Source organism: Corythoichthys intestinalis, chromosome 14 (assembly GCF_030265065.1).
Source record: "Corythoichthys intestinalis isolate RoL2023-P3 chromosome 14, ASM3026506v1, whole genome shotgun sequence".
Lineage (NCBI taxonomy): Eukaryota > Metazoa > Chordata > Actinopteri > Syngnathiformes > Syngnathidae > Corythoichthys > Corythoichthys intestinalis.
The window spans coordinates 23,941,510-23,964,454 of NC_080408.1; the positions used below are offsets into that span (position 1 = coordinate 23,941,510).

The 22,945-nt window shown below is 38.0% G+C and overlaps 3 protein-coding genes across 3 annotated transcripts; all 3 read right to left on the reverse strand.

Annotated features, from left to right (window-relative positions):
• Positions 1-496: 496 nt before the first annotated feature.
• LOC130930441 (RING finger protein 212B-like) lies at positions 497-9,467 on the reverse strand. The gene is made up of 13 exons (XM_057858407.1): positions 9,354-9,467; positions 7,190-7,305; positions 7,036-7,088; positions 5,020-5,094; positions 3,984-4,090; positions 3,799-3,901; positions 3,682-3,710; positions 3,573-3,613; positions 1,422-1,446; positions 1,259-1,319; positions 1,099-1,147; positions 984-1,008; positions 497-908 (listed from the first exon to the last, which is right to left on the reverse strand). The coding sequence occupies exons 2-13, from the start codon at positions 7,290-7,292 to the stop codon at positions 845-847; spliced, it is 735 nt and encodes a 244-aa protein (XP_057714390.1). The 5' UTR covers positions 7,293-7,305; positions 9,354-9,467; the 3' UTR covers positions 497-844.
• A 427-nt stretch (positions 9,468-9,894) lies between these two features.
• Positions 9,895-11,991, reverse strand: LOC130930135 (zona pellucida sperm-binding protein 3-like). The gene is made up of 9 exons (XM_057857885.1): positions 11,847-11,991; positions 11,603-11,766; positions 11,440-11,540; positions 10,897-10,985; positions 10,658-10,835; positions 10,489-10,594; positions 10,345-10,430; positions 10,177-10,268; positions 9,895-10,112 (listed from the first exon to the last, which is right to left on the reverse strand). The coding sequence occupies exons 1-9, from the start codon at positions 11,911-11,913 to the stop codon at positions 10,048-10,050; spliced, it is 948 nt and encodes a 315-aa protein (XP_057713868.1). The 5' UTR covers positions 11,914-11,991; the 3' UTR covers positions 9,895-10,047.
• A 5,503-nt stretch (positions 11,992-17,494) lies between these two features.
• On the reverse strand, positions 17,495-19,205 carry zp3f.2 (zona pellucida glycoprotein 3f, tandem duplicate 2). The gene is made up of 9 exons (XM_057857931.1): positions 19,053-19,205; positions 18,798-18,985; positions 18,625-18,728; positions 18,475-18,566; positions 18,227-18,407; positions 18,056-18,158; positions 17,897-17,985; positions 17,741-17,829; positions 17,495-17,670 (listed from the first exon to the last, which is right to left on the reverse strand). Exons 1-9 carry the CDS (start codon positions 19,114-19,116, stop codon positions 17,588-17,590), a joined length of 993 nt encoding a protein of 330 aa, XP_057713914.1. The 5' UTR covers positions 19,117-19,205; the 3' UTR covers positions 17,495-17,587.
• Between the last annotated feature and the right edge of the window lie 3,740 nt (positions 19,206-22,945).

Here is a 22,945-nt window from a genome sequence, read left to right on the forward strand (position 1 = left end):
AAATTATGAAAAAATAAATCACAAAAGCATTTTTATTGTCAACTTACTGGCGAACGGAGGGAGGAGACAGCAGGTGTGTAGGTAGGATTGGGGAGCACCGGTGGCCGCGTCGTCTAGCCAGTTCGCTCACACACACGCCAGTCATTTTTTTTAAAAATCATTTGCTTCTTAATTTAAAAGTGTCGCCTTTTACCCTTTTTTTTTCACCATGTGCACTAACTTTCTTTGGACCCATGTTGATTTCTCTCACAAGAAAACCTGCTGTTCGTCAGTCTTGCAGGAAAACAATGAACTTGCGACGCTTTCATAAATATTCGTATTTTGAGCATCCCGTCATATGTCAAGACAAATGACTAGTCAAATTTTACATCGGATGTCGAAAGGATCATATGTCAATGCCCAACTATATGTAATTTGGCAATATAAAGATTGTTATACTTAGTTGGTGATCACAAAGTATATACTGTACATATACAACAGAACATTCTTACTCTTACAGTGCTTTTAATCGATTAGGGCATACAGTATATGTAACCTATCATATAATGTGGTTATATTTTGTGGAAATGTCATTTGCGAAGTTGCCTAAGCAACAAATTCAAAGATATACATTATACATACATACACTTTAAATTCTGAAAGGGATTGTGAAATTAATAGTAATGGCATTCTTTACAGTTTCCTGAGTGGATATATAGCATCTACTTCCCAGAGATAACAAGCACCATGAAACTAGAGTAGTGAGATAATATAACTTAAATTACTCAACAGAAAGCAACAAAAAAATGAAGTTAATTTCCAATTACAACAATACTTTCTTCGCAACATCATGCTATGAACTACTTTAACGCCTAGGAGAGTGCATGGATAAACTATTCATCAGGGGGAACTGGAAAATGTTTGGAGTTCTGTGGACGACAGAAATTGAAGAACAAAGCAAATGAGACAATATGACGACCCATGTTAAGGATTGCATTTCTCACCTCATAGCTGGGCTGCTGAGTGTCCCTTTGTAAGGAAGAAAAATCAAGGCAGTTAATATTCTGAAAACATCTAGTCTACAAATTGATAGATGACATTATAATTTATAACACTTACTGTGTCTATGAGCGTTGTGGCTAGAGAGAGATGTGGTTGATCTAGGTGTCTGTGTAAAACAGTCAAATAAACTTTGTTTTTCATAGTATTGCAAATATTACAGTACAATCATAAAAAAGCAAACTATTACATGCAATAGAAAAGAATTCTTGTACTTAACTGTGCTGGGTCCAAGACCTCTGTCTCTGGGCCACACCGGGGAATTTGATGGGGTTAGGTGACTGTAAACAACACAATACTATGAATCCCAAGTGCAAAGTCTTTTCTTTGGTTAGTCAGACACCAAATAAAACTATTAGATATAGTTACATTCTCAAAATTACCTGATAGTTCCAAAGGGAGGTGTAACTGATGATAGAAAATAAGTTAAACTTGAACATAAATTACAGTCTTAACAATATATGGAAAAAAATGGCATTCCACTTGAACAAACCTCCGCAGGTACTAAAACTACCCATCTTTCGGATGTTTTGGAATTACATCATTAGGATTAATGCAGATCTATAGACAAATTTCCGAGGTACTTCCGCTTTACTTCCTTATGTCTGCCTACAACTTCTGTTTTCAATATTTTTACGATTTGACTTCAATGGCGCTGGAGTGGCATCGCTCTCTAAAAACCCTGAAAAAACACGATTTGGAAATACCGCATCCTACTGCCATCTTGACATGGGAAGACAACATAAAGTGGCCGAGAATGACCAAGTAAAATATCGTATTTTATTGACTCTATGGCAGTGGATGGAAATGCCATCAGGAAGCTTGGAGGCATTCCAGTACCTGTACAGCCACAAAGTTGGATGTGTACACGAACACGGGAATTTTGTCTTCATGAAGGCGGATTTAGAACCAAACTAGTCCCAAAATGCTCCGAACCACAAACCATAGGTGCTGGTAACACCGAATGGAGACGTCGAAACTGCAGGCTGTACATGTATCGCAGGTTTCGGGCATTCATGTAGTCATGCTGCCGCTGTCTTCTGGAAGGTATGTGCCCCAAAAATACGAAACCTAAAATCTGGCGCATGAAACGACTTGTTGCCTCTGCTATTGATATTACGATGATGATTGTAATTATGAAGTTTAATTATTTTTAATACAACTACTGCTGCTGCTGCTGTTGGCCTGTTGCTAATCAGTACGTGTTCGATGGCACCGCATAAATCCAAGTGTTACAAGTTTTTATTCGTTTGTTTACAGCAGGAAAACGCTATTAGGCAAGGGAAGACGACTTCACGTGTACGTTGATGGACATATATCAAGACACCACGCGTTCTACTTTGATGATGGACGGATCGACTCACGGGGTAGACCGGGAGGCAGGTGCTGGGACAGACTGGTTCACCTAGCGGCGGACCGTCAGCTTGATCCTGAGATCCAACTACGAACTTTTTAACTGCAGCAACTTTAAGATACGCTATTGGAGCTGGAATTACTGAGGACAGCGGGAGAAAGCCCATCTGAATGCCGCCGAGGGTCTCGTAATGTTGGGTGAAAGTTTGGCTCCCCTAAGCTCTGCTGTCTGATAACACATTCCTCGTAAGCTAAATCTTTGTTAATATTTTTCTAATCATTTTATAAATTGTGATTTATTGACCTGTTTTGCACCAATCGTTTAAAATAAACAATGGAATCATGTTGTCCAAATGTTTTTTATTCCGATGATTATCTGCAATAAAAAAGAATGGCATACTATTTTTGTTTATATGAACAAACCTTGTAATATTTCCTTGTAACTACAAAATCCGTGTCAGCCCTTCTACATTCGGCAAAAGTAATGTGTAATTTCATCTCATTTTGGTCACTCAAGTGGCCTGCATATTAATCTATACCTCACGTTAACACAGGCTCACTGGTTGTCATAATTTTGTCCACAAATGATCAATGAAGTGAAAAGAACAATCATACAATCTCATCTTCGTCTCATCGACGTTGCGCTGACTCCATTTATGGAGAGTCCATGGGTTCCTCTGCTTTAATTTTGCAGTTTTAACTTTGTCAAAACACTGCTTACTTCAACCGTAATTCATGTTGTTTTTTTTCTGAATCGGAAGTTCGAAGCAGACATTGTCCAAGATGGCGCAGCCTATATTTCCCTCACGAAACTTGTCTATAGCAACATTTTAAAAATCGATTTACAACTTCACCTAAATCCACACAGTAATATAATACTGATACCTTGCTGAATTCATCCCCTACCATGTTTTATGGGAAATTGGTTGGGTAGGTTTTACACAATTCTTCCTAGTCACTAAAAATCAAATTAAAACATATTGACAATATGCTATATAAACCTGTATATTTACGAAAATACTATTTTCTTCTAAGACTCGGCGTCCACATATGTGAACATCAATTTTGGGTTATGTAGGCCACAATAATGACATTTGTTACACAAGTGTGCTTTACATGACCTCAAATGTGATGTGGACATAAAATAAAGTATGTAAAGAGAATTGAATAACTGGGATTACCTGGAGAAGTGACGCACACTGGGAGAGAGATCCTTTGAACGCTGTATGAGACAAACATTACAGACTCTCAACAAAAGCTAGTAATTATGAAAAGTAAAGTAGCATTTACCCTTTTGTCTGAAATTGTCCTGGAGAAACCTATGGAGAGCATAGGACAACTATCTCCTAAATACGTTTGAATTAAAATAAATAAATAAATAAATAAATAAATACTAAGAATACATACCCTTCTCTGTGAAAGAGGCTTTTTGAGCTCTGCTATCTCGCTTTTAAGATCCATATTTTCCTTTCTTAAATCGGCATTCTCTCTTTTCAATTCAGCCACTTGTCTTAAGGCAAAAGAAACAACCATTGCATTCAAGTAAATATTTTGTCTCATTTATTTAACTAATGAATATATTCTTAAGTCACCTGTAACTCTGTTCAGTGAGCTCTTTAAGATTCTTTTCCAGTGTAACTGACTTGTGCTTGAAGTATTCCATTGTTCTTCTTTTCTGTGCCTGCTGAAAACTTGCAATCTACGGGGATATCGTCTTTAGGTTATTATATTCATCCAGGCAAAAGTGGTCTTCTATTTCTATAATGAGTGATAGCAACATCGAGTGGCCTGAATAAAACTACAGGTAAACTGTCATAGTCTGCACCTCGCCCTGTATTCCGCGAATTGGGGTTGGAGAGGGGTTCAGAATTCAAAAACTCAAATCCAGTGAACCACTGTTTTCGTCTTCTACCTTGATTAAAAGGTTATGATTACGTTTGCACGCATGTTGTTGTGGGACACACATTCCACAAATAATGAAAATTTTAACTATTATTGAAACAAATGTAACACGGTTACAAGAGAGCAATAAAACAAAAGATACCCCCAAAATTTAATTTCATTTGAACTTTTTGATTCAGATTCATTAGGAGGATGGGACAAGAGAGAAATGGTGTTATGCAGGCTTATTTGGTATAGTAAAAACTATTTCAGCATTATGTTCTCTAGATTTGGTCTCAGGACAAGGAAATTTACTCAGAAACTATATGTTATAGTATTTTGTATGCGAATTATTTAAAACTTGAAGGGTGGGATGTAAAAGGTTTTCCAACTGCGGAATTACCCACAAATGATAAAAGAAAAATGCGGTAATAGTGTAATAGATTTCATCAAAAAATACTTGGCCCTCCAACAACCAGCATCGAACGACATATTGCATAACTGCTGCTCTCAGCTGTTATTTAATAGACAATTGTTCTCAATGTATCTTTTAAAATACACCTGGTTTATTCATTTAAAATCAGAAAAAAATCAAGTCTACCTCTAACAAAAAAGTATCAGCATCCACCTTTTACACCAAAGTTACGCCACTGACTTTGGAACTTTCTCAGATTATTAATAAGGTTAAATACTTCTCAAATGGTATCTATTAAAAAAGACTGGTTCAAGGGCTTGGAGTGAACAAACCTGTGAAATTTGTCCTAGCCGTGACTGGACGAGCTTCACGGGATCCTTGAAAATCACGCTGTCCCGTGGTTTCATCTACAACAGAAAGCTCACTTTAAAAACAGATCTTTCCCACAGCTTATGAACATTTAAAATAACAAAAAGCCCGCCACTTGTTTTTGCTTCCATTTTCCATGAACTGAAGTCTTAACATCTAAGGTTTTTTCAATGTACACAATAGCCCCTAATCTTGAAAACGTTGTTAACAATTCTGTCTAAATTCAAATTAGTGAGAACTTTGATCGAGTAATTAAGTTAATTAAGCTAATTAAGCAGTCGGAGAATTTTTGCTCATTCCTCCTTAATGGCTGCACAAAGTTGCTTGATATTGTCAAGAACTGGAAGATGACCCAGCGGAAGCCTAAATATGATCAATGGGTGGGTGAAAATGTTATAACACGATGGTCTGGAGACCGCATTTTGAAGCTCTTGGTCTCAACTTTTTGAACTGGCCAACAGGATTGACTGGGGATTTCCTGTCGAGACTGGAATGACCACTAATCTGCTATTTTCATAACTTTCAAAACAAAAAGACGCGCTAGGAAATACAACAAATACAATTACATTTTGTACTTTGTAAAAGTTATTTTACACAATGACAATTTTTAACATAAACCTTTTAAATGGATTTTTTATGATTTTGGTCTTGTCACGGTCTCGGATTGTCTTAGGCTACGTTTACAAAGCAGGTCAAATCTTTGTCGATACACAACATAGTTTATCTGATTTTGTCATGCAGTGTCAGTGCAATTCTGTGTATGAGATGACTATTAAAGTGATGACTAACATGTAAACAATGTTAATTCCGTAAATTCGCATGGGATAAAAGGTATGAATGACATCATGATGTACTGACAGTTCTGGAATTTGAAAATGTCTGCCACCACTTATGATGGTTTAGAAATTCTTTCATTAGTATTTCTCTCCACTATTACAAATTAGAAAAATGAAAACTTGTGGTTTTTTTTCTTCAATTTACTGTTTTAAATAAGATTCTTTTTGTTGGTATGCTCATGATAAAGGTCTTCTTTCCCTTTAAGACACACAGACAGAGTCGGCAGGAGTTTTCTGAATTTATTAGGGCTGTCAAAATTATCGCGTTAACGGGCGGTAATCAATGTTTTTAATTAATCATGTTAAAATATTTGACGCAATTAACGCACATGCCCCACTCAAACAGATTAAAATGACAGTGTCATGTCCATTTGTTACTTGTGTTTTTTTGTGTTTTGTCGCCCTCTGCTGGCGCTTGGGTGCGACTGGCTTTATGGGTTTCAGCACCATCCATGAGCATTGTGTAATTATTGACATCAACAATGGCGGGCTACTAGTTTATTTTTTGTTTGAAAATTTTACAAATTTTATTAAAACGAAAACATTAAGCGGGGTTTTAATATAAAATTTCTATAACTTGTACTAACATTTATCTTTTAAGAACTCTTTCTATCCATGGATCACTTTAACAGAATGTTTATAATGTTAATGCCATCTTGTTGATTTATTGGTATAATAAACAAATACAGTACTTATGTACAGTATGTTGAATGTATATATCCGTCTTGTGTCTTATCTTTCCATTCCAACAATAATTTACAGAAAAATATGGCATATTTTATAGATGGTTTGAATTGCGATTAATTACGATTAATTAATTTTTAAGCTGTGATTAACTCGAAAAAAAATTTTAATCGTTTGACAGCCCTAGAATTCATATACATTCAAAATACAGGTTCTAAAAATAAAACTGTTACCGAACTATTTTTACACAAATATAAAGGGTATGTTGCTGTACTGGTACCGATACGTGCAACACAATATGCAGTAAGTAGTAAATTTCTCTCAGAAGCAGATTCAAGTTTATCCCCATACCAAAATATTACCGTCATATTGTAATATGACTAGCATCTGGAGAATTCCTTCTCTTCTAAACACTTGGAATCACCTCACCACAAGATTCAACAAGTAGACATCACCAACCTGATCTGTAATGGCAATGTAACTACAGCTGCTTCCACATGCGCCGCATTGCTCTAAGGAGAAGCACAATTGCAAGAGATATGAGACTCAAAACATTTTGTCAATTAAGAATTATTACAGGTCGGTCATCAGAATAAAAAAAAGATAGCCTTGCCAGGTGTAATAATGCAGGCCTCACAGCAGATGTGTCCACAGGACGACAATACAAACTTCAATCCTCTTGTTACGAAGCACTTGTTGCAGTGGAACCACTCCATTGGCACCTGTTATCTAGTTCATTGTTTAAAAACAAAAACACAAAAATGACAACGATTCATTTGTAAGCATTTGTACTAGACATGTGCCAATTACCAGTTTCAAGGTATACCGTGGTATGAAAACATCAAGGTTTCAAGACTGCAAAAATATTCCGTCATACCGTCCCAATTTTTTATGTTCCAAAAATGCAAGGAGAAATTCCTCGCTTGCAGCTGTAAGGCTCAACCCTCCCCCACCGGTTGTTGCTCAGTGTCAGTGAATCAGCTGTGCTACACGATGGTTGGAGGAGGTGAAACTACTGAACTTTTTCCCCCATCGAAGAAAACAAAATCTCTGGTATGGGAATACTTTGGCTACAGAGAAATTACAGACGGCCGCTGCTGAGAGGAGGGCCAACCGACATATATGCCTGTTTACGGAAGGTGGCTGCCGAGGAGGCGATACCTCTAATATGATTTGGCATTTATACAAAATTAAAGGTTACTAAACACTGTTATAAACGTTTCCTACCAGCTACGAGAGTTAACTGCAGCGTGTTTAGTGTGTCGAGCAGTGTTAAAACATACTTTTTTCTCTCTGGCAACTGCCTGTGTTGACAAAGAGAGTGTGTGTATAGTGTAAACATGCTACCAGTCATGCGCACCTGATTTTTATGGAAAAAATTCAATCATTTTTGTTCTGATGGTAACTATGTTGAGCTGAGGCTGTGGGTTTAGGCTCACCTAAAGTACTGCATTTATTTGAATTTTATTTAGAATATTTTTTTTGTAATGTATTTTAACTTAACATTATACCTATGCTCCAATTCTCTAATATGTATTAAAAAATTAAAACCCTGTTCAATGGAAGTTTTTTTTTTTTTTTTAAACCCAGATAACTCAAAGTAACATATATTAGAGTTTTAATTGCAATACCGTGATACTGTGACATTGTGGTTTAGGGTTATCAAACCGTCAGATTATAATACCAACACAGGCCTAATATTTTGAACTTTTCATTTCCAACCAGTTTTTTGTGTACTTTCGTTTCACTGTCAGAGTATGTACATATGTGCTTTCGCGACCAGCGGCGCTAACCCTCATGGTCAGTAGTCACGGACAGCATGTGGGCGATCTTAGGCAGAGGTGCAATTTCAAATCATGGAGCTCACACAAAAAGTAATTGTTGTAACAGAACTCAAACATTCATGACGTAATTACTGAACAACCCGTCAGCCTCACATTTTCTGTGACCAAACTGGAAACAGCCTGTTTTTCGACATGGCAATAAATACGTCTTTTTCTGAAAATTTATTGTTGCATAGTTTTCTGTTCCAAAGTGTGGAAGTTAGGTGGTCTCGGTTGAGAAACACGATGACAGCCATCATAGATTTTTGATGAAAACCTTTAGACCCTAAAAACATTTGAAATATGAAAATTAGAACCAATGACATTAATTTGTTTCATAGGTGAGGCGTACAATTCCTTCAATTCTAGAAGAACCAACATAGTGCATAACTCTCGATTTAATATTAAGGAAATTATTACTTTTTTTCTTTTGTGCTTGTCCTAATGACTTTCATAGGATAAAATTTAAGCATCCCAAAATTCGTCATGACTAATATTTAGGTTACAACCTAAATATCCCTGCTATAAATAATAGGATTATAAACCGTTATTGGAAAGTTTCAATCGTACTGGTTATGATAGCATAGCATTAATTTTCAAAACAGTCAAATTTATCCATTATGCTTAAGTACTATGTACTGCATATTAAAAAAAATCGCCATCACACCATGTTACTTAATTGCCTTCATGTGTGATATTTGTAGCTACTTAGAGCCTTCAAATCCAATTTCACGTGTTACTAATGACGGCGTTAAATAGAAAATATAGGCCAACATATATTCGAGTTATCTCACTTGTCGCGAATCTAACAAGTGGCAGACAAACATGGATTTCAGTTGGCAGCTGTTAGCATGCTAGCATTAGCTCATCACCTTGACGTGAGACTCATTCTCTTCGGGATAAATACATTGTAAACGTGTATATATGCGTGTACGCATAGGAAAAGAGACTTACTGGTAAATGCTCAACCACAATTCGGCTTTGTATCAATAAACATTTCTAACTACAACTCAGCTAGGAGCCCAAGACTGACAAGTGAGAAGTGAATTACAATTCTTCACTCTTATTGGTTAACACGGAGAAAAACTTCATTTACGCATTTTTTTTTTTTTTAATGAGATCGCAAGAACTAGACCCATTTTTAAAATGTAAGTTTTCCGAAATCATTTGAAAAAGTCTTTAGATTCGGGGCCCCCAATGTGATTACATTCTCATAATTTGGTTTTTAAAAAAAAATAAATAAAAAAAAATAAAAGATCAAAAACATGACCAATTTATTGGAAATGCTTTGGCTTACTTGTCTCTATGCACTGCGGCATCCCCGTTTGTGGGTTTAATGAGCTAGAAGCACAAAATGTGAACCTAAAATAGCAACAACAACAACAAAAAGGGGACCCCGAATGTCATTTTTTTTGTCATCAATATAATCCAGCACTTGAGCCAATTTTCTGATCAGTTTCCTTTATACTGAACTCATTACACTGAAATATAGCCATGTGTTCCAGATGTTTATTGTATATACAATTTGAAACATTGGACAGCTACGCAACCTTTGAACAAAACTAAAAACATTTTGCATTATCTGGTCCATTTCTATCAGAATATCATGCAGAAAAATTGTGTCCAAATGAGAAAGTTGCCACTTGCGTCAGGCTCCAACCTCAGTTATAGTCAGGGGTCCAAGGACTGCGTTTTGGAAGATTCCATGTTTCCCTGCATGCATAAAGCATATTCAGTGACGGGCGATTCCAGTGTGTGTAATAAAATGCAAAAATACCTAAAGTGACACTCCTTGACCACCTGGATTTGCAACTGGTTTCACAGCAGTCACACAACTTGTTATGAGCAGGGTTGTCCACCAACTCCCAACTGCAACAACAAACAGTCACTTTGACGAATACCATTGCCTTGGGCAAAAACCTGATGTAATAAAAGCTCGTTTTACCCATGCCCCTTGACAAAGTGGCACGCCTTCTTTGTGGTGTCAATACCAGATGGATCCCAAGCAACAAGTTTGCAGTGAATAAATACCTGCACAAGATTTTAAAATGGCAGCAAAAAGAAAATTAAGCATTCTTGACAATGTTACCTCTTCTTCAAGAGCAAATCTAAACGCTTGAAGATATAGTCTCATTTCAGATGATATCTCCCTTTGTTCAAATTTGGAACGAGACGTCTTGCTGTCCAGAAGACATCTAGTAGAGAAAAGGAAAAAGTTCACAATAGATTTTCATGTTATATACACTTTAGGACAGTACCCATTATTGCCGATAATGTTGTAAAACTGGTCATGCTGTCTTTCTGGTGTAGTGGTCGCTATGCACTCATCCATCAACAGAAGCAATGGCTGATGGGTATTGTCTTCCACACGAGCCAAGATTGGAATGAACGAACCAAGAGCAAAACGAGTCGATTCAGCTGGGCCAGAGAAGTCCTCTTCATCAAGAGAAAAAGATTATGTTGAGCATACATTATGTCATTTTTGTCGTGAACCCACCATTCATAAGTGCCATATGAAACACCAGATCAGACTGTCCATAGGTTGAAAACACAGGGTCGTAGCTGACTGGGGACCAGTCTTTTGGCCTGCAACACATTAAACACCAAACAGCTTAAAGTTATCAATAAGGGTTACAATTAACTCAAAATGCCATTGACAACTATAGACGATCACGTGGCCCTATTCCGTACTTATGTTTATTAAATACAGTATGGGAGGGTTGGCTGCAAATGAATATTTCAGTCAAATTGATTGGACATCTATTGCCATCAATGGCCACCATTTCTTTTGAATAATAAAACTCAGTCTCCTCAATGGGCAATATCACTGGCTACAGTCAACCAAAGATTGATGCTTTAAGGATTACCTCCACTCAGTTCAAATCATGGCAATCTAATTAAAGGAACACTGACATCAATATCAAAACAGACTGTGCCCAACATGGCTGCCCCTTCATATTAAATTATTTCACTAACAGGATCATACCACACCTGGACTACCTTTTTTCCCCACAAAAATGAGCATTGTTTTCATACCAACCTGCTAAATATGCAAACAACATGGTGGACATAGGTTTCCACTTGAGAGCCAGGCGACAAGTAGGTCAGGTCATTGGTGTGCACTACCTGGTTCCCGGTGACCTGTGAGATTGTGAGCGTTAAAACATCAAAACCACACAAGAGTGGCAAAAATCCATGCTCACCATTGTCCTGAAATTACAGTCTGTATACTCCACTCTGAAATTTGCCTCACGGGCAGACGAGCTGGTGGGAACACAGTTTCCCAAACGGAAAAGTGATGTGTCAGCATGGTGTCTTTCTGTCCACACTAGCGACACAAAGTCAGGCCTACAGTCCAGCTTGACATCTTTTAGGGGGGGGGGGAAACAGATCGCAATAAATAAATCAATAATACAACAACAGCACATTGCAATCTCCCAACATTACCTGCATTCACTGAAATGATTGCAGCTAAGCTCAAAAGCAATGCACTATGCCAAATGAAAGCCATCATGACTGGACATGCCCTAGCACCCTTGATGCTGTTTTTATTCACTCTGACTGTAAAGCGACAATCAAGTCAAACCGTTTCACCTGGTGAGTGGCAACTAGTACAGGTGCACTTGATGATATTGAACTCTGCACGGCTGTCAACCGCAGAAAAAAACTAAAGAAGAAGAACTTTTGCTCATTCCATGTTCATGCATGGCAGTATTTAATGTTGATTAATGAAGACATACCAGTTGTGGGCCATACATTTAGTACCTCTGCCTTTACTTGGTACTTACTCAAATTAATAGACTATGTTATACCGTCGTGATCACTTCATAATTATGAAAAACATCAATAAAAAAAGATCAAACAAGCAATATAACAGCATAAAACTGTGCTATGTACAAGAGTCAGAATCAGCATAATATAAAACACACAGTAAAACAGATACATCACATTGACTTGAGCTGGAGAATACTAAACGACTAGAATTATTGTAGACCAGCAAGAAATCCCAAACTTCATAGCAAATATGGTAAATTATATAGACCAGGACTGGACTGTAAATGTTGGTAAGTAATCCTAAAAGTTTGTAATTGATTTGATGATGTGTGTAAGGCTGTTTTTATACAAATATATGTGCCCTGCGATTGACTGGAAACCAGCTCGGGGTGTATTCTGCCTCTTGCTCATACTTAGCTGGCATAAGCTCAAGCAGCCCCATGAACCTTGCAAATATAAGGCAAGCAGAAGATTAATATTTCAATTTTAAAATTAATTCAATTAGTGCTGCAGCGATTAATCGATTAACTCGAGTATTCGATTAGAAAAAAAAGATTCGAATGAAATTTTGCGGCTTCGAGTATTCGTTTAAAGGGTATGTAACGGCAAAGGGGGCGTGAGACATCAATAGAACCGTTATGTGCCAAGATAACAAATATTGATAAAGTTAACAAAAAAATCAATCACATTAATGAGCAATTATCGAAAATAGATCGAAAATGACGAACATTTCCGAAAGTGTTCCGGAAAAAGCCGAATGGGGCCAAGTGATTGACAGTCGAGGCGGAGCCAGGTGCCATTGTTTTTTATCGACGAGAGAGTAGCGTTCGGGTTTGTTTGACCAAAACATCACTAAAATGGTTCAAAACTGCTGTGCTATGTGGTGTACAAATAGCTATTTATCGGAATATAGTATCCATGAGTTCCCGAACGCAAAAAAAAAAGCTGGACTACGCAGACAATGGGTAAAGTTCGTACGTACAAAGAGGGCTAATTTTCTAGACCCAGCCTCCGGCAAGGTTTTCTATTATTTTCCACCTGAAAGCTTCTCAAACTATGGACAAGTGAAATCGGGTTTTGCTGCAAGACTGCTGCTCAAAGCAGATGCGGTGCCCACCATACACCAGCCACCTAAATGTCCCGAGATATCAAGAAAGAGGACGATGACTGGCAAAGGAGGCTAAGGCTAAGCAAAGGAGGGGAGCAGCCAAGCTCGAAATGGCCAGAGTGAGTACTCTTTTATAATAAAAAAATATCACGCATTGGATACAGGACTGGACACATGTATAAATTATCGCTCGTAAAATATATAGAACAAATCCTCTGATCCCATTCATATTTGTGTCTGTTGGCAGAGCGAAAAACTATGATAGCGCAATAAAGATAATTATTCTATACATTACTTTATTTTGCGGTCTTGGTGGATCAGCTTCACAAAAAGAAATGCAAAAAATATCATTCGTTGTTTCCCACACGATCTGCTGCCGATGTTTCATCAGTGTCATTGCTCCCCTCAATGACCGTTTCATTACGCTGCATTGGCGTTCGTTTGGGCTCAAATTGGTAACCTAAAACACCAATTAAAGCTTCGTAACTCTCCTCGTCACCATTAGATGAACATTCGTTACGTCCTTCTACGTCGGATTCGTCGCTGAAACTAGAAACGAAATTGTCTGCCATCATCGCCGCCATTCAGTATGAAAGCACTGAGCCTTTTTTCTTGTTGAAGAAACACCCCTCACTGTCAATTCTGAATTCTCTTTTATTGACAACGAGGGGTGTTTCTTCATGAGGGAACCTGGAATATGTGCAGGACGAACACAATGCAACAGCATAAACAGCTCAAAACACCGCTAATTCTCCCCTCACTAGAAGGAATTATATTGACGCAGACAGGCGCTGCCCCCCTAGTGGCCGGTGGCACTCTCTTCACTTGTAATGACGTCACACACACAATGTGCCAGATCTCGGGCGCCGGTCGTTTTAGCTTGACAATCGAGCCAAATTTCTCTCATTTTCTTGTGTGTAATTACACGAAGTGGCATGATATGAATACAAAAGGCATGCGTTTATGGATAAATGATGGAATATTAGCATTTTCCCAGGGCATGACATACTCTTTAATTAAAGTGGTTTTGTAATGGTTTATTTTAGGGCTGTCAAACAATTAAAATTTTTAGTCGAGTTAATTACAGCTTAAAAATTAAATAATCGTAATTAATTGCAATCAAAACCATCTATAAAATGTGCCATATTTTTCTGTAAATTATTGTTGGAATGGAAAGATAAGACACAAGACATATATATACATTCAACATACGGTACATAAGTACTGTTATTGTTTATTATAACAATAAATCAACAAGATGGCATTAACATTATTAACGTTCTCTTAAAGCAATCCATGGATAGAAAGACTTGTAGTTCTTAAAAGATAAATGTTAGTACAAGTTATAGAATTTTTACATTAAAACCCCACTTAATGTTTTCGTTTTATTAAAATTTGTAAAATTTTCAATCAAAAAATAAACTAGTAGCTCGCCATTGTTGATGTCAATAATTACACCATGCTCACTCATTGTGCTTAAACCCATAAAATCATTTGGACCCAAGCGCCAGCAGAGGGCGCCAAACACCCAAAAACAAGTAACAAGCGGACATTACACTGCTGTCATTTTAATCTGTTTGAGCAGAGCGTGTGCGTTAATCGCGCCAAATATTTTAACGTGATTAATTTTAAAAATTAATTAACGCCCGTTAACGCGATAATTTTGACAGACCTAGTTTATTTTAAAACTGTTTGCATTTAGTTTTATTTATTTGGGTGGATACATAGCCCTCCAGTCTGCTTCATTTCACATGGCTGAACCCAGCTGCTCCCTGTTAAGACAAACATAAGCCAAGTTTTTGTTTGAGCTAATGTTTTTTTTTTATGCATTCGTAATTTAGTTTTTAGGTATATGTAGCCGTTTTTTTGTGTGAATATGTGTCTGAACCATTTGTTAAGAAAATTGGAAAAAAAAAAAAAAAGGTTGCATTTTATAGCATTTTCTATGCAAGCCTATGTAGCCAATTGTTCTTTTGTTGTACATAGATCCTTATTTATTTATTTATTTAATACCGTTTGAGGCTCAGCGCAGATATTTAAATTGATCATTTTCCTTATCCGATTACTCGATTATTTGAACTACCAATTTATCAATTAATCGACTACTAAAATAATCGATAGCTGCAGCCTTAAATTCAATTAATTGTAAAGTCTCCCAAGAGAGGCCTAGCTATTTGCTTATTAATTTTTTTTTTTTTTTAAACCCAACCTATCAGTTTTGTCTCTCTTGGATTAGTGTTGCCGTGAGTTTCAGTCTCTTCCAGGCAAGTTGACTTTGGTAGAAAAGAAGACTACAACCTGAACTTAACACCAGTCAATGACAGTTTATATTGAGCCATTCAACATATCCCATTCACACAATCTTCATTTTGTTATGTCAATAAGTGTCCTAATTTAGACAATTCACACAACTAAATTATGTTTTATTCAAATATCAGAGATCCTTTGCACTTTTGCAGCTCAATATTGTTTTTACTCGGCATAAGGCAATTGAGAACAGTTTTGCATTCACAGCAAATGCCAGATATTGCACGACCCTTATTCACCGATCTTCCGTCTGAGTAAGTAGTAATTTGTCCCGCTGCCCATTGTAACATATTACTGGGTACAATAGGCGTGTCCAAACCACGGCCTGAGGCCCAGTATTTTTTGACTTTCCAGAGCAAGCTGGTCCTGCCTGAGTCATCATGCAGTACCATCTTGACCTCAAGTTGTCTAAACATCTCTACGCATTCTGAGGTCCGCACTAATAAGGGGAAAGAGGCGAGAGTTGCAGGTGTGACATCACCAGGTAGCGATTATCTGGTTGAATACAATAGTGGAGAGCAAAGTGTTTGTTTGTTTTTTTTTAATATGTCAATTTCTGAAGTTTTGTGAGAAATACAATTTCCACATTAAAAGAGAAGCAAAGAACATTGGTAAAAGCTTTTTTGAGGGGGAACAATGTTCTCGCTCTTCTCCCAACCAATAAGTCATACTGTGGCCAAATGTGGATTGGTCAGTGATGAGTGTGAAAGGGAAGAGCTATCGTCCAATCAGCAGCTGTGTATTGTTGTGTATTGGGCTCCTCCCATGAAAAAGGTCTCAATTGGATTTCTCCCAGATGGACGTTTGAAAGATCTGTGGAGGATATAAGGCACAGTCTGGTAAAGTTATTACTGACCTGCAGCAAATAAGGAAAATATTGCACTTCTTAGGCCTGATTTATGCTTCTGCGTTGCGGTGACTGCGGACCTACGCTGTTAATGCAGACCCGATCCAAGCCCTACGCCGTAACCTGACGTGGGCCTCCAAAAAATCCTGACTACGCATAACGTCAACGCGTCGTGACATCAATGTCAAAGGACTGTGATTGGTCCGCTCAGAACGTTCTTTCCGGTTTAGCACAACTGCGCCATTTTCAAACTTTTAGCTACACGCAAAAATGGACAAAGCCGAAGAGTTATCGAGGAGGTCCACAAGTATGACCACCTGTACAACATCCCTTCAAGGAATTATAGTTCCATTTCCGTCGCCATTGCTGTCTATGACCGGAAAAAAGACTAAAGGAATTCGGCAAGTCCCCCAAAACCAAAGCCACACCCCTCTGGCTTGGCAGTAAATTACAGAGCAATGCACTCCCTTGATGCAGAAGTTCGAATGCTCAATGACATAGGGTCTACGGCGACGCCGTCACCGCAACGCAGAGGCATACATTAGCCTTTACCTTCAACACTGGATGAAGCTAGCCACAGGGGTCACAATGTTGAAATCATGGTATCAAAATGTAAAATTTCAGTTAATTTTCATTTGGTAACCTTTATATTTACTGTGCATCTTAAATCATTTTACAGTTTGATCTTTTGGGACAGTTAATCTTTACTCAAGTTTCAAAAGCTGCCATGTTTACAAAATGTGGTTAAATTTGACAGACAAAAATGCAAGTAAAAGCCAAGCGCCAAATGCTTAAAGTAGACAAAAGGATGAGCCATTTTTAGTTTATATATACAGAGAATTACTGTACAATATGGAAGGACTTCACACCAGCATTGAGCTTTTTCCTAAAGTGGTCCTCAAAGGGTGGAGGGGGGGGGGGTAAAAATTAAAATGACACCCATGGACATATGAGAGGGACCTTAGTCTAGGAATGAATCATGCCAACAAGCCCACGTTTTGGGCTGAACAGCTCAGAAGCAGTGTAGACTTTCACGGCAATTATCTTGAAACAGTCACATTGAGTCCAACAGCATTTTATTTTCCTCCACAACCAACATTTATGAGTGTTTATGACAGGCTCATCGCTAATGAAAAGGACTCCAGTTCCTAATTAGGCTGTCAGCATGCCGCTGTCCGACATATCCACGATGACCAAAGGCCCCAAAACAGAAACATGACTCAGCCCCTGGGAATCTGAGGAAATTGTTTAAAAATACATGTTGAGGGTCAACTGTCAAACAGGTTAGCAGGGTTGGATCAATACCTTGTGCAGCTCTTTTGTGCAGAGATTTGCAGGACTCATCACAGCAGCTACACAGGTCACTCTGGGATGGGTCATCCAACAACTCCCATCTAAAAATTAGGACTATCAATCAGAAACATGTATACAGCACAATAAGGTGTGCAATGCAGCACTTGCCCGACATTCTCCTTTGAAAATTGACAAGCTTTCTTGCTTGTGTTGAGGACATCGGGATCCCATGCAACAAGTTTACAATGGATGTACACCTGTCGTGAAATCAATATTTTTATTCATATGCGCACGTGTGTTAATTTCTTTTTTTGTTGTTGTAAACACCTTTCCGACACCAAGCATGGATGACTCCAGGGAAAGTACGAGTGCAGATGAATGGTATCGAGGAAGGAACTTTGAATTTCCTTTAACACTGTCTATAAGACACCTGTAAAAAGTAAAATTACATTACAAATTTAGCATGTATATTTGTAACTGAAGGCAATGCAAAATTACCCTTTGTTCTCAATGATGGGGTAAATCTGCTGTTCTGGCTGCAGCTTGGCAGTTGGGGCTGCGACACATTCCTCCATGAACAAACGCAACGGTTGGTGAGCTTTCTGTTCCACAGCTGCCCAGATCGGCATGAACGAGCCCAGCTGAATTATGTTCGATTTTGCGGTGCCTGACATTTGTTCTGTATGGGGAAAACTGTCAGTACTAATATTATGCATATTTTGAAAAATATTTGACTAAACACTCACCATTGAGGAGTGCCATGTGGAAGACAAGGCCACCTTGTCCTTTAGAAACACTGGCACCTGGGTTCAAGAATGGAGGAATCCACCCTTCGGGCCTGAAACATACAGATCATGTTTTCTCTGCTATCTGGAAAAATGAACAATATACTGTACCTTCTCTGGACGCATTCAAAGAAATACTCATAAACTGGCGATTGTGATTTTTTCCCTGGTTTGTAGCTCAATACATTTTGATGGATAAGATGTTTTCCTTTTATCTGTGAAAGACAGATCGGTCATCAAAAAACAATTACAGAATTCAGATCGTTTCCATTTATCATGCGTACCTTTTTCTTAAATTTACAGTCAATAAACCTATAGTCAAAATGTAGTTCCCAATCTCCATTTGGCAAGCTATTCATACTTGACCGAATGCAAACATTTCCAAGGAAAAGACTGGTCGCGTATGGCGCCAGTTCTGGACTGATCCTCCATGTGATGCTAACGGAGTCTTTTCGACAGTTTATTGTGATAGCTGTAAAGACGAGTCACATGTGAGAAACAGGACACCTCAATGACAAACCAATGAGTTATGACAGTACCTTCATCATCAGCTGTTGCAAAAGCAAGGATAAGTATCACCCCTAGGCTGAAATGAAGAAACATGACTAAATGTGCCAAAGCAACAGAGAAGTGGAATTATATATACACTTCCTGTTTAATCACACCAATGACCAACATCTGTGTAGGAGTGGGAAAAGGCCACAGATTGGGTACACGTAAGAACTCCTGCTACCGGAGCGAAGTATATTTTGAGTGCAAGGGTCACATTTGGATTTAAAGCTTTATAGTTATAGTGAGGCAATATTTAAAAAGTAAAATAATTAAAAAATAATAATAATCATTTTTAAAAAATCTTATATAAATTTAAAATTGGTATAAGTGTGAAGTATGGGAGAACATGGTTGCTTGTCACACAGGCTGGTTGTCACACTTCTTATAATTTGACCACCAAGAGGGCAGTGTTGTCTAATAATAGTATTAAAATTGTCATAATTGCACGTTTACTGTAGAGTGACACATCACTTTGAGGTATGAAGCAATTACATTTTTTTAAAAGGTCAATTTCTGATTTTTTTAACGTCTTCAGTATTCTTATTTTGGACTTTACACAATAAGTTACGAATTATAAAAATGTTTAACATTAAAAAGTATGAGGACAAATCAAGCCAGTTTTCTTAGTTTAGAGTTGATTTTGACTGTTAGGGATGGTTGTTACACCATAAGCAGTTAAAAGGATGCAAATAGTTGGCATATTGGCACAGTTAAATTGCTCTCCTGTAGCTTTTGTTGTACAATACAAAACAAAAAACAAAACAAAAAAACAATAATAACAACAAACAAAATATAGAATAGGAGAAAAAGACTTTAGTAAATAATATTAATTTAAAGCTGTAAAACACAACAGTGTGCAGTGGGCACACCAACTCTGCATATTTGAAGAGTGCAGCCCCTGTGTTTGTCATCACTGTATTTCAGACAGTGACATACTGTAGATAACAGACAAAATGTTGATCTGGACCCAATTCAAGTTTGTGTTGAGTATCTGAGTTTTTGTGTGCAATCAATGAGCTCATGATTTTTTTACACAATAACTTGATTTTTTTTATTCTATTGAAGGTCCTGTCTATTTAATTGTAACTTTATAATATATTCCTAATATTAGTTAATGTCCATCCATCCGTCCGTCCGTCCATCCATCCATCCTTCCATCATCTACCGCTTAATCAGGGGTCAGGTCGCTGGGCAGCAGCTTTAGCAGTTCCTTGTTTATTGTTATAATTTTAACCCCCCCCCCCCACACACACACACACTTAGATTTCATTCAGATATTAGTCATCATAAAAAAAAAAAAAAAAATCACATTTAAATAAGTGATAACCAACCCCAGTTGAAGAGCCGAACAAAACAGTGCAAACGGTTAGAAATGGCTCACTCCAGGTCAAGTTTGTCAGTGTGAAAGGCATTGGTTTGGTCTGTTTGAAAAACAATTTTGACCCATTATAAAAAAAAAATGTTGTTAATTTAATTGATTTTTATTGTTTGTTTTACTGCTTTACAACTTTTATACACATTTTACCAGCAAAGTCTTAATTTTGAATTCATATATTGGAAAGATGCAATGATATGCAATGAAATTTTATGCCACCATTAATCTCTGCGTATGGGTCGGATCGTTGTATCCAAGAGATTGACGGATACCTCTCACGTCAATGTTGCAGCCGCGGTCGGGAAAACTCCGATCATCAGAGGCACAGGGATTGCCAACAACCATTCACTTGGGGCAGACGTCATGTTCGGATCCAAAACTCGATTAAGGTCCAGGAAAAAATGTTCGGGTGCCATTTGTAACGCATGGCAGGGCAGGATATATGCATAAAAAATAAAAAAGGAAGCACACTTCCACTTATGCACTTTTATTACACAAAATAATAAATAAATGCAGCTCGACCACTCGTTACTCGGAGTACAACTGGCCATGCACACGCGGTCACAATTGACTCCAAGAAAAAGCGAATAGCAACAGAAGAAGAAAATGAACATAAATAAATAGGCACAACTGTGTGGCGGATGTCTTCAGAGAACACAGAGGTGACTGTTACATTGGACAACCAACCTTGCAATGGGGATGGTTATCACGAATTGTCAGGATGTGCTTGATGGACAATAAATTACTGTAATAAAATCATAGAAAATGAAAAGGATGCTAAATCCAAACAAAAATTATTCGCTTGATGACAATGACTGTTGTAGGACGTGTTGATGGTAAGGTAAGCTACTCGTCAACAGTGTTGTTAATTACAGCGTTAGAATATAACGGCGTTACTAACGGCGTTATTTTCTTCAGTAGTGAGTAATCTAATGATTTTTTCCTCATCTTGGCAACGCCGTTACCTTTACTGAGGCGGGAAAGGTGTGCGTTACTATGCGTTACTTTGTTGGTTGACTGACGTGAGAAAAAGTCTGAAAAAGACTGACTCATGGAGATGAGAGATCAAAGCGGGAGTTGGGAGGAGGGACGGGAGTTGTGATGCCTTTGCAAACGCGATGGTAGGTAGCTCCAATAATACCTGACTGTAGCCAATAGCCTACAAACTACGCCCACATGATGCTTTGGTAGATATCACATGTATACAGAGCTAGATGAAAATGACAGACACGGCGGCATTGGTAACATGTACAGCAAGGGTCGCGTTAACTGAATATTTTCCGTCGTTGACCGATTTTTTAAAACGGTGACGGAAAAAACTGAAGTCCATCCGTCATTTTGACCGGTTGCAATTCACACCCCAGACCACAGGGTGGCGAGTGAGCATATTAATTAGCTATTGTCTCTCTTGATGCATGATGTCGTTGGCCTTACTCTGAAAAATGTCAAGGCAACTGAGTGTCCGAAGTTTCTTCAAAAAGCCCCAAAACGACGATGGTGTTGATAAAAGAGGTGAAAAAACAGGGACTGCACAAGCGGGCATGCAATTCAAGTCCATGCGCACCAGGAGGAAAGTGTGAGACTACGTTCAGGCCACAGCAGGTGAACTGTTAATTTCATTGCTCCATATGCTACATATGGTTGGCTACCTACCTACTGGGGCCACAGTCAGATGTTTTTGTCACTGCGGAGAAAAAGTTACATATTCATCTGCTTGATGTGTGATGGCACGGTGTGGATTCTCTGTTAAGCTTGTTCGGACTGAATATTAATTTAAAATGAATGAAAACTAAATACTATTGAATATGTTGAAGCGGTATGCAATGTTAAGAGTCTTGTTAGCTGTAGGCGCACTATCCTATTCCCCTCACTATCCACTCGCGGGGGCCTGCGCTTGTCAGTGACGTTCCTTATTCTCGCTATATGATTATACAACTTTAACATTTGTTAATAATACGCTCTGTGTGTAGTATCATCCATCGCTTTTCCTTTTTAAATGGGCACTTATAAGCGAACGCAAGAAGTAACAACGGGAACATTTTTAAACAGGCATTTCACGGGAGAGCATTTCGACTCTTCGTCCAATCATATAGCGAGAGCGAGTGGATAGTGAGGGGACCGCGCGCGGCTCTTAAGTGTCTCTGTCACATGACTGTCGTAGCCGGTAACGCGCTCGGCCAAATTGACACACAAGTACGGAAGGTGAATTATGCCAAACAAAGGGTCACCACAATGTCATTATCATCATATAAAAAATTTAAGTGACGGGTAAAAATAGATTATGACCGGATTTTTATGACCCTGTCAGTCAAAATGACAGACAACGAAAAAGTCTAGCGCAATTAACCTCTGATGTACAGTATAATAAAGAACTACATGCGTTAGTAAACAGCCACCATCTTAAAGCAGTAGACTTCTCAGGAAGGCTATGTTGTAGAGAAACGTCCTAGCGAACCAAAGTAACTTTTTATCTAAAATGCTCCTAAATCGGCAAAACTTAACTTA

What these genes read in the sequence shown, in the direction of transcription:
- LOC130930441 (XM_057858407.1), bottom strand. Translation starts at nt 7,292, where the DNA reads ATGGAGTGGTTCCACTGCAACAAGTGCTTCGTAACAAGAGGATTGAAG. An exon ending in GAGGTCTTGGACCCAGCACA is followed by an intron (nt 1,148 to 1,258) that starts GTTAAGTACAAG and finishes TGTTTTACACAG; the next exon opens with ACACCTAGATCAACCACATC. An exon ending in CTCAGCAGCCCAGCTATGAG is followed by an intron (nt 909 to 983) that starts GTGAGAAATGCA and finishes TGTCGTCCACAG; the next exon opens with AACTCCAAACATTTTCCAGT.
- LOC130930135 (XM_057857885.1), bottom strand. Translation starts at nt 11,913, where the DNA reads ATGATGGCTTTCATTTGGCATAGTGCATTGCTTTTGAGCTTAGCTGCA. An exon ending in AATCATTTCAGTGAATGCAG is followed by an intron (nt 11,767 to 11,846) that starts GTAATGTTGGGA and finishes CCCCCCTAAAAG; the next exon opens with ATGTCAAGCTGGACTGTAGG. An exon ending in GATTTGCTCTTGAAGAAGAG is followed by an intron (nt 10,431 to 10,488) that starts GTAACATTGTCA and finishes AATCTTGTGCAG; the next exon opens with GTATTTATTCACTGCAAACT.
- zp3f.2 (XM_057857931.1), bottom strand. Translation starts at nt 19,116, where the DNA reads ATGTTTCTTCATTTCAGCCTAGGGGTGATACTTATCCTTGCTTTTGCA. An exon ending in TTTGAATGCGTCCAGAGAAG is followed by an intron (nt 18,567 to 18,624) that starts GTACAGTATATT and finishes TGTATGTTTCAG; the next exon opens with GCCCGAAGGGTGGATTCCTC. An exon ending in CCCATCATTGAGAACAAAGG is followed by an intron (nt 18,159 to 18,226) that starts GTAATTTTGCAT and finishes TACTTTTTACAG; the next exon opens with GTGTCTTATAGACAGTGTTA.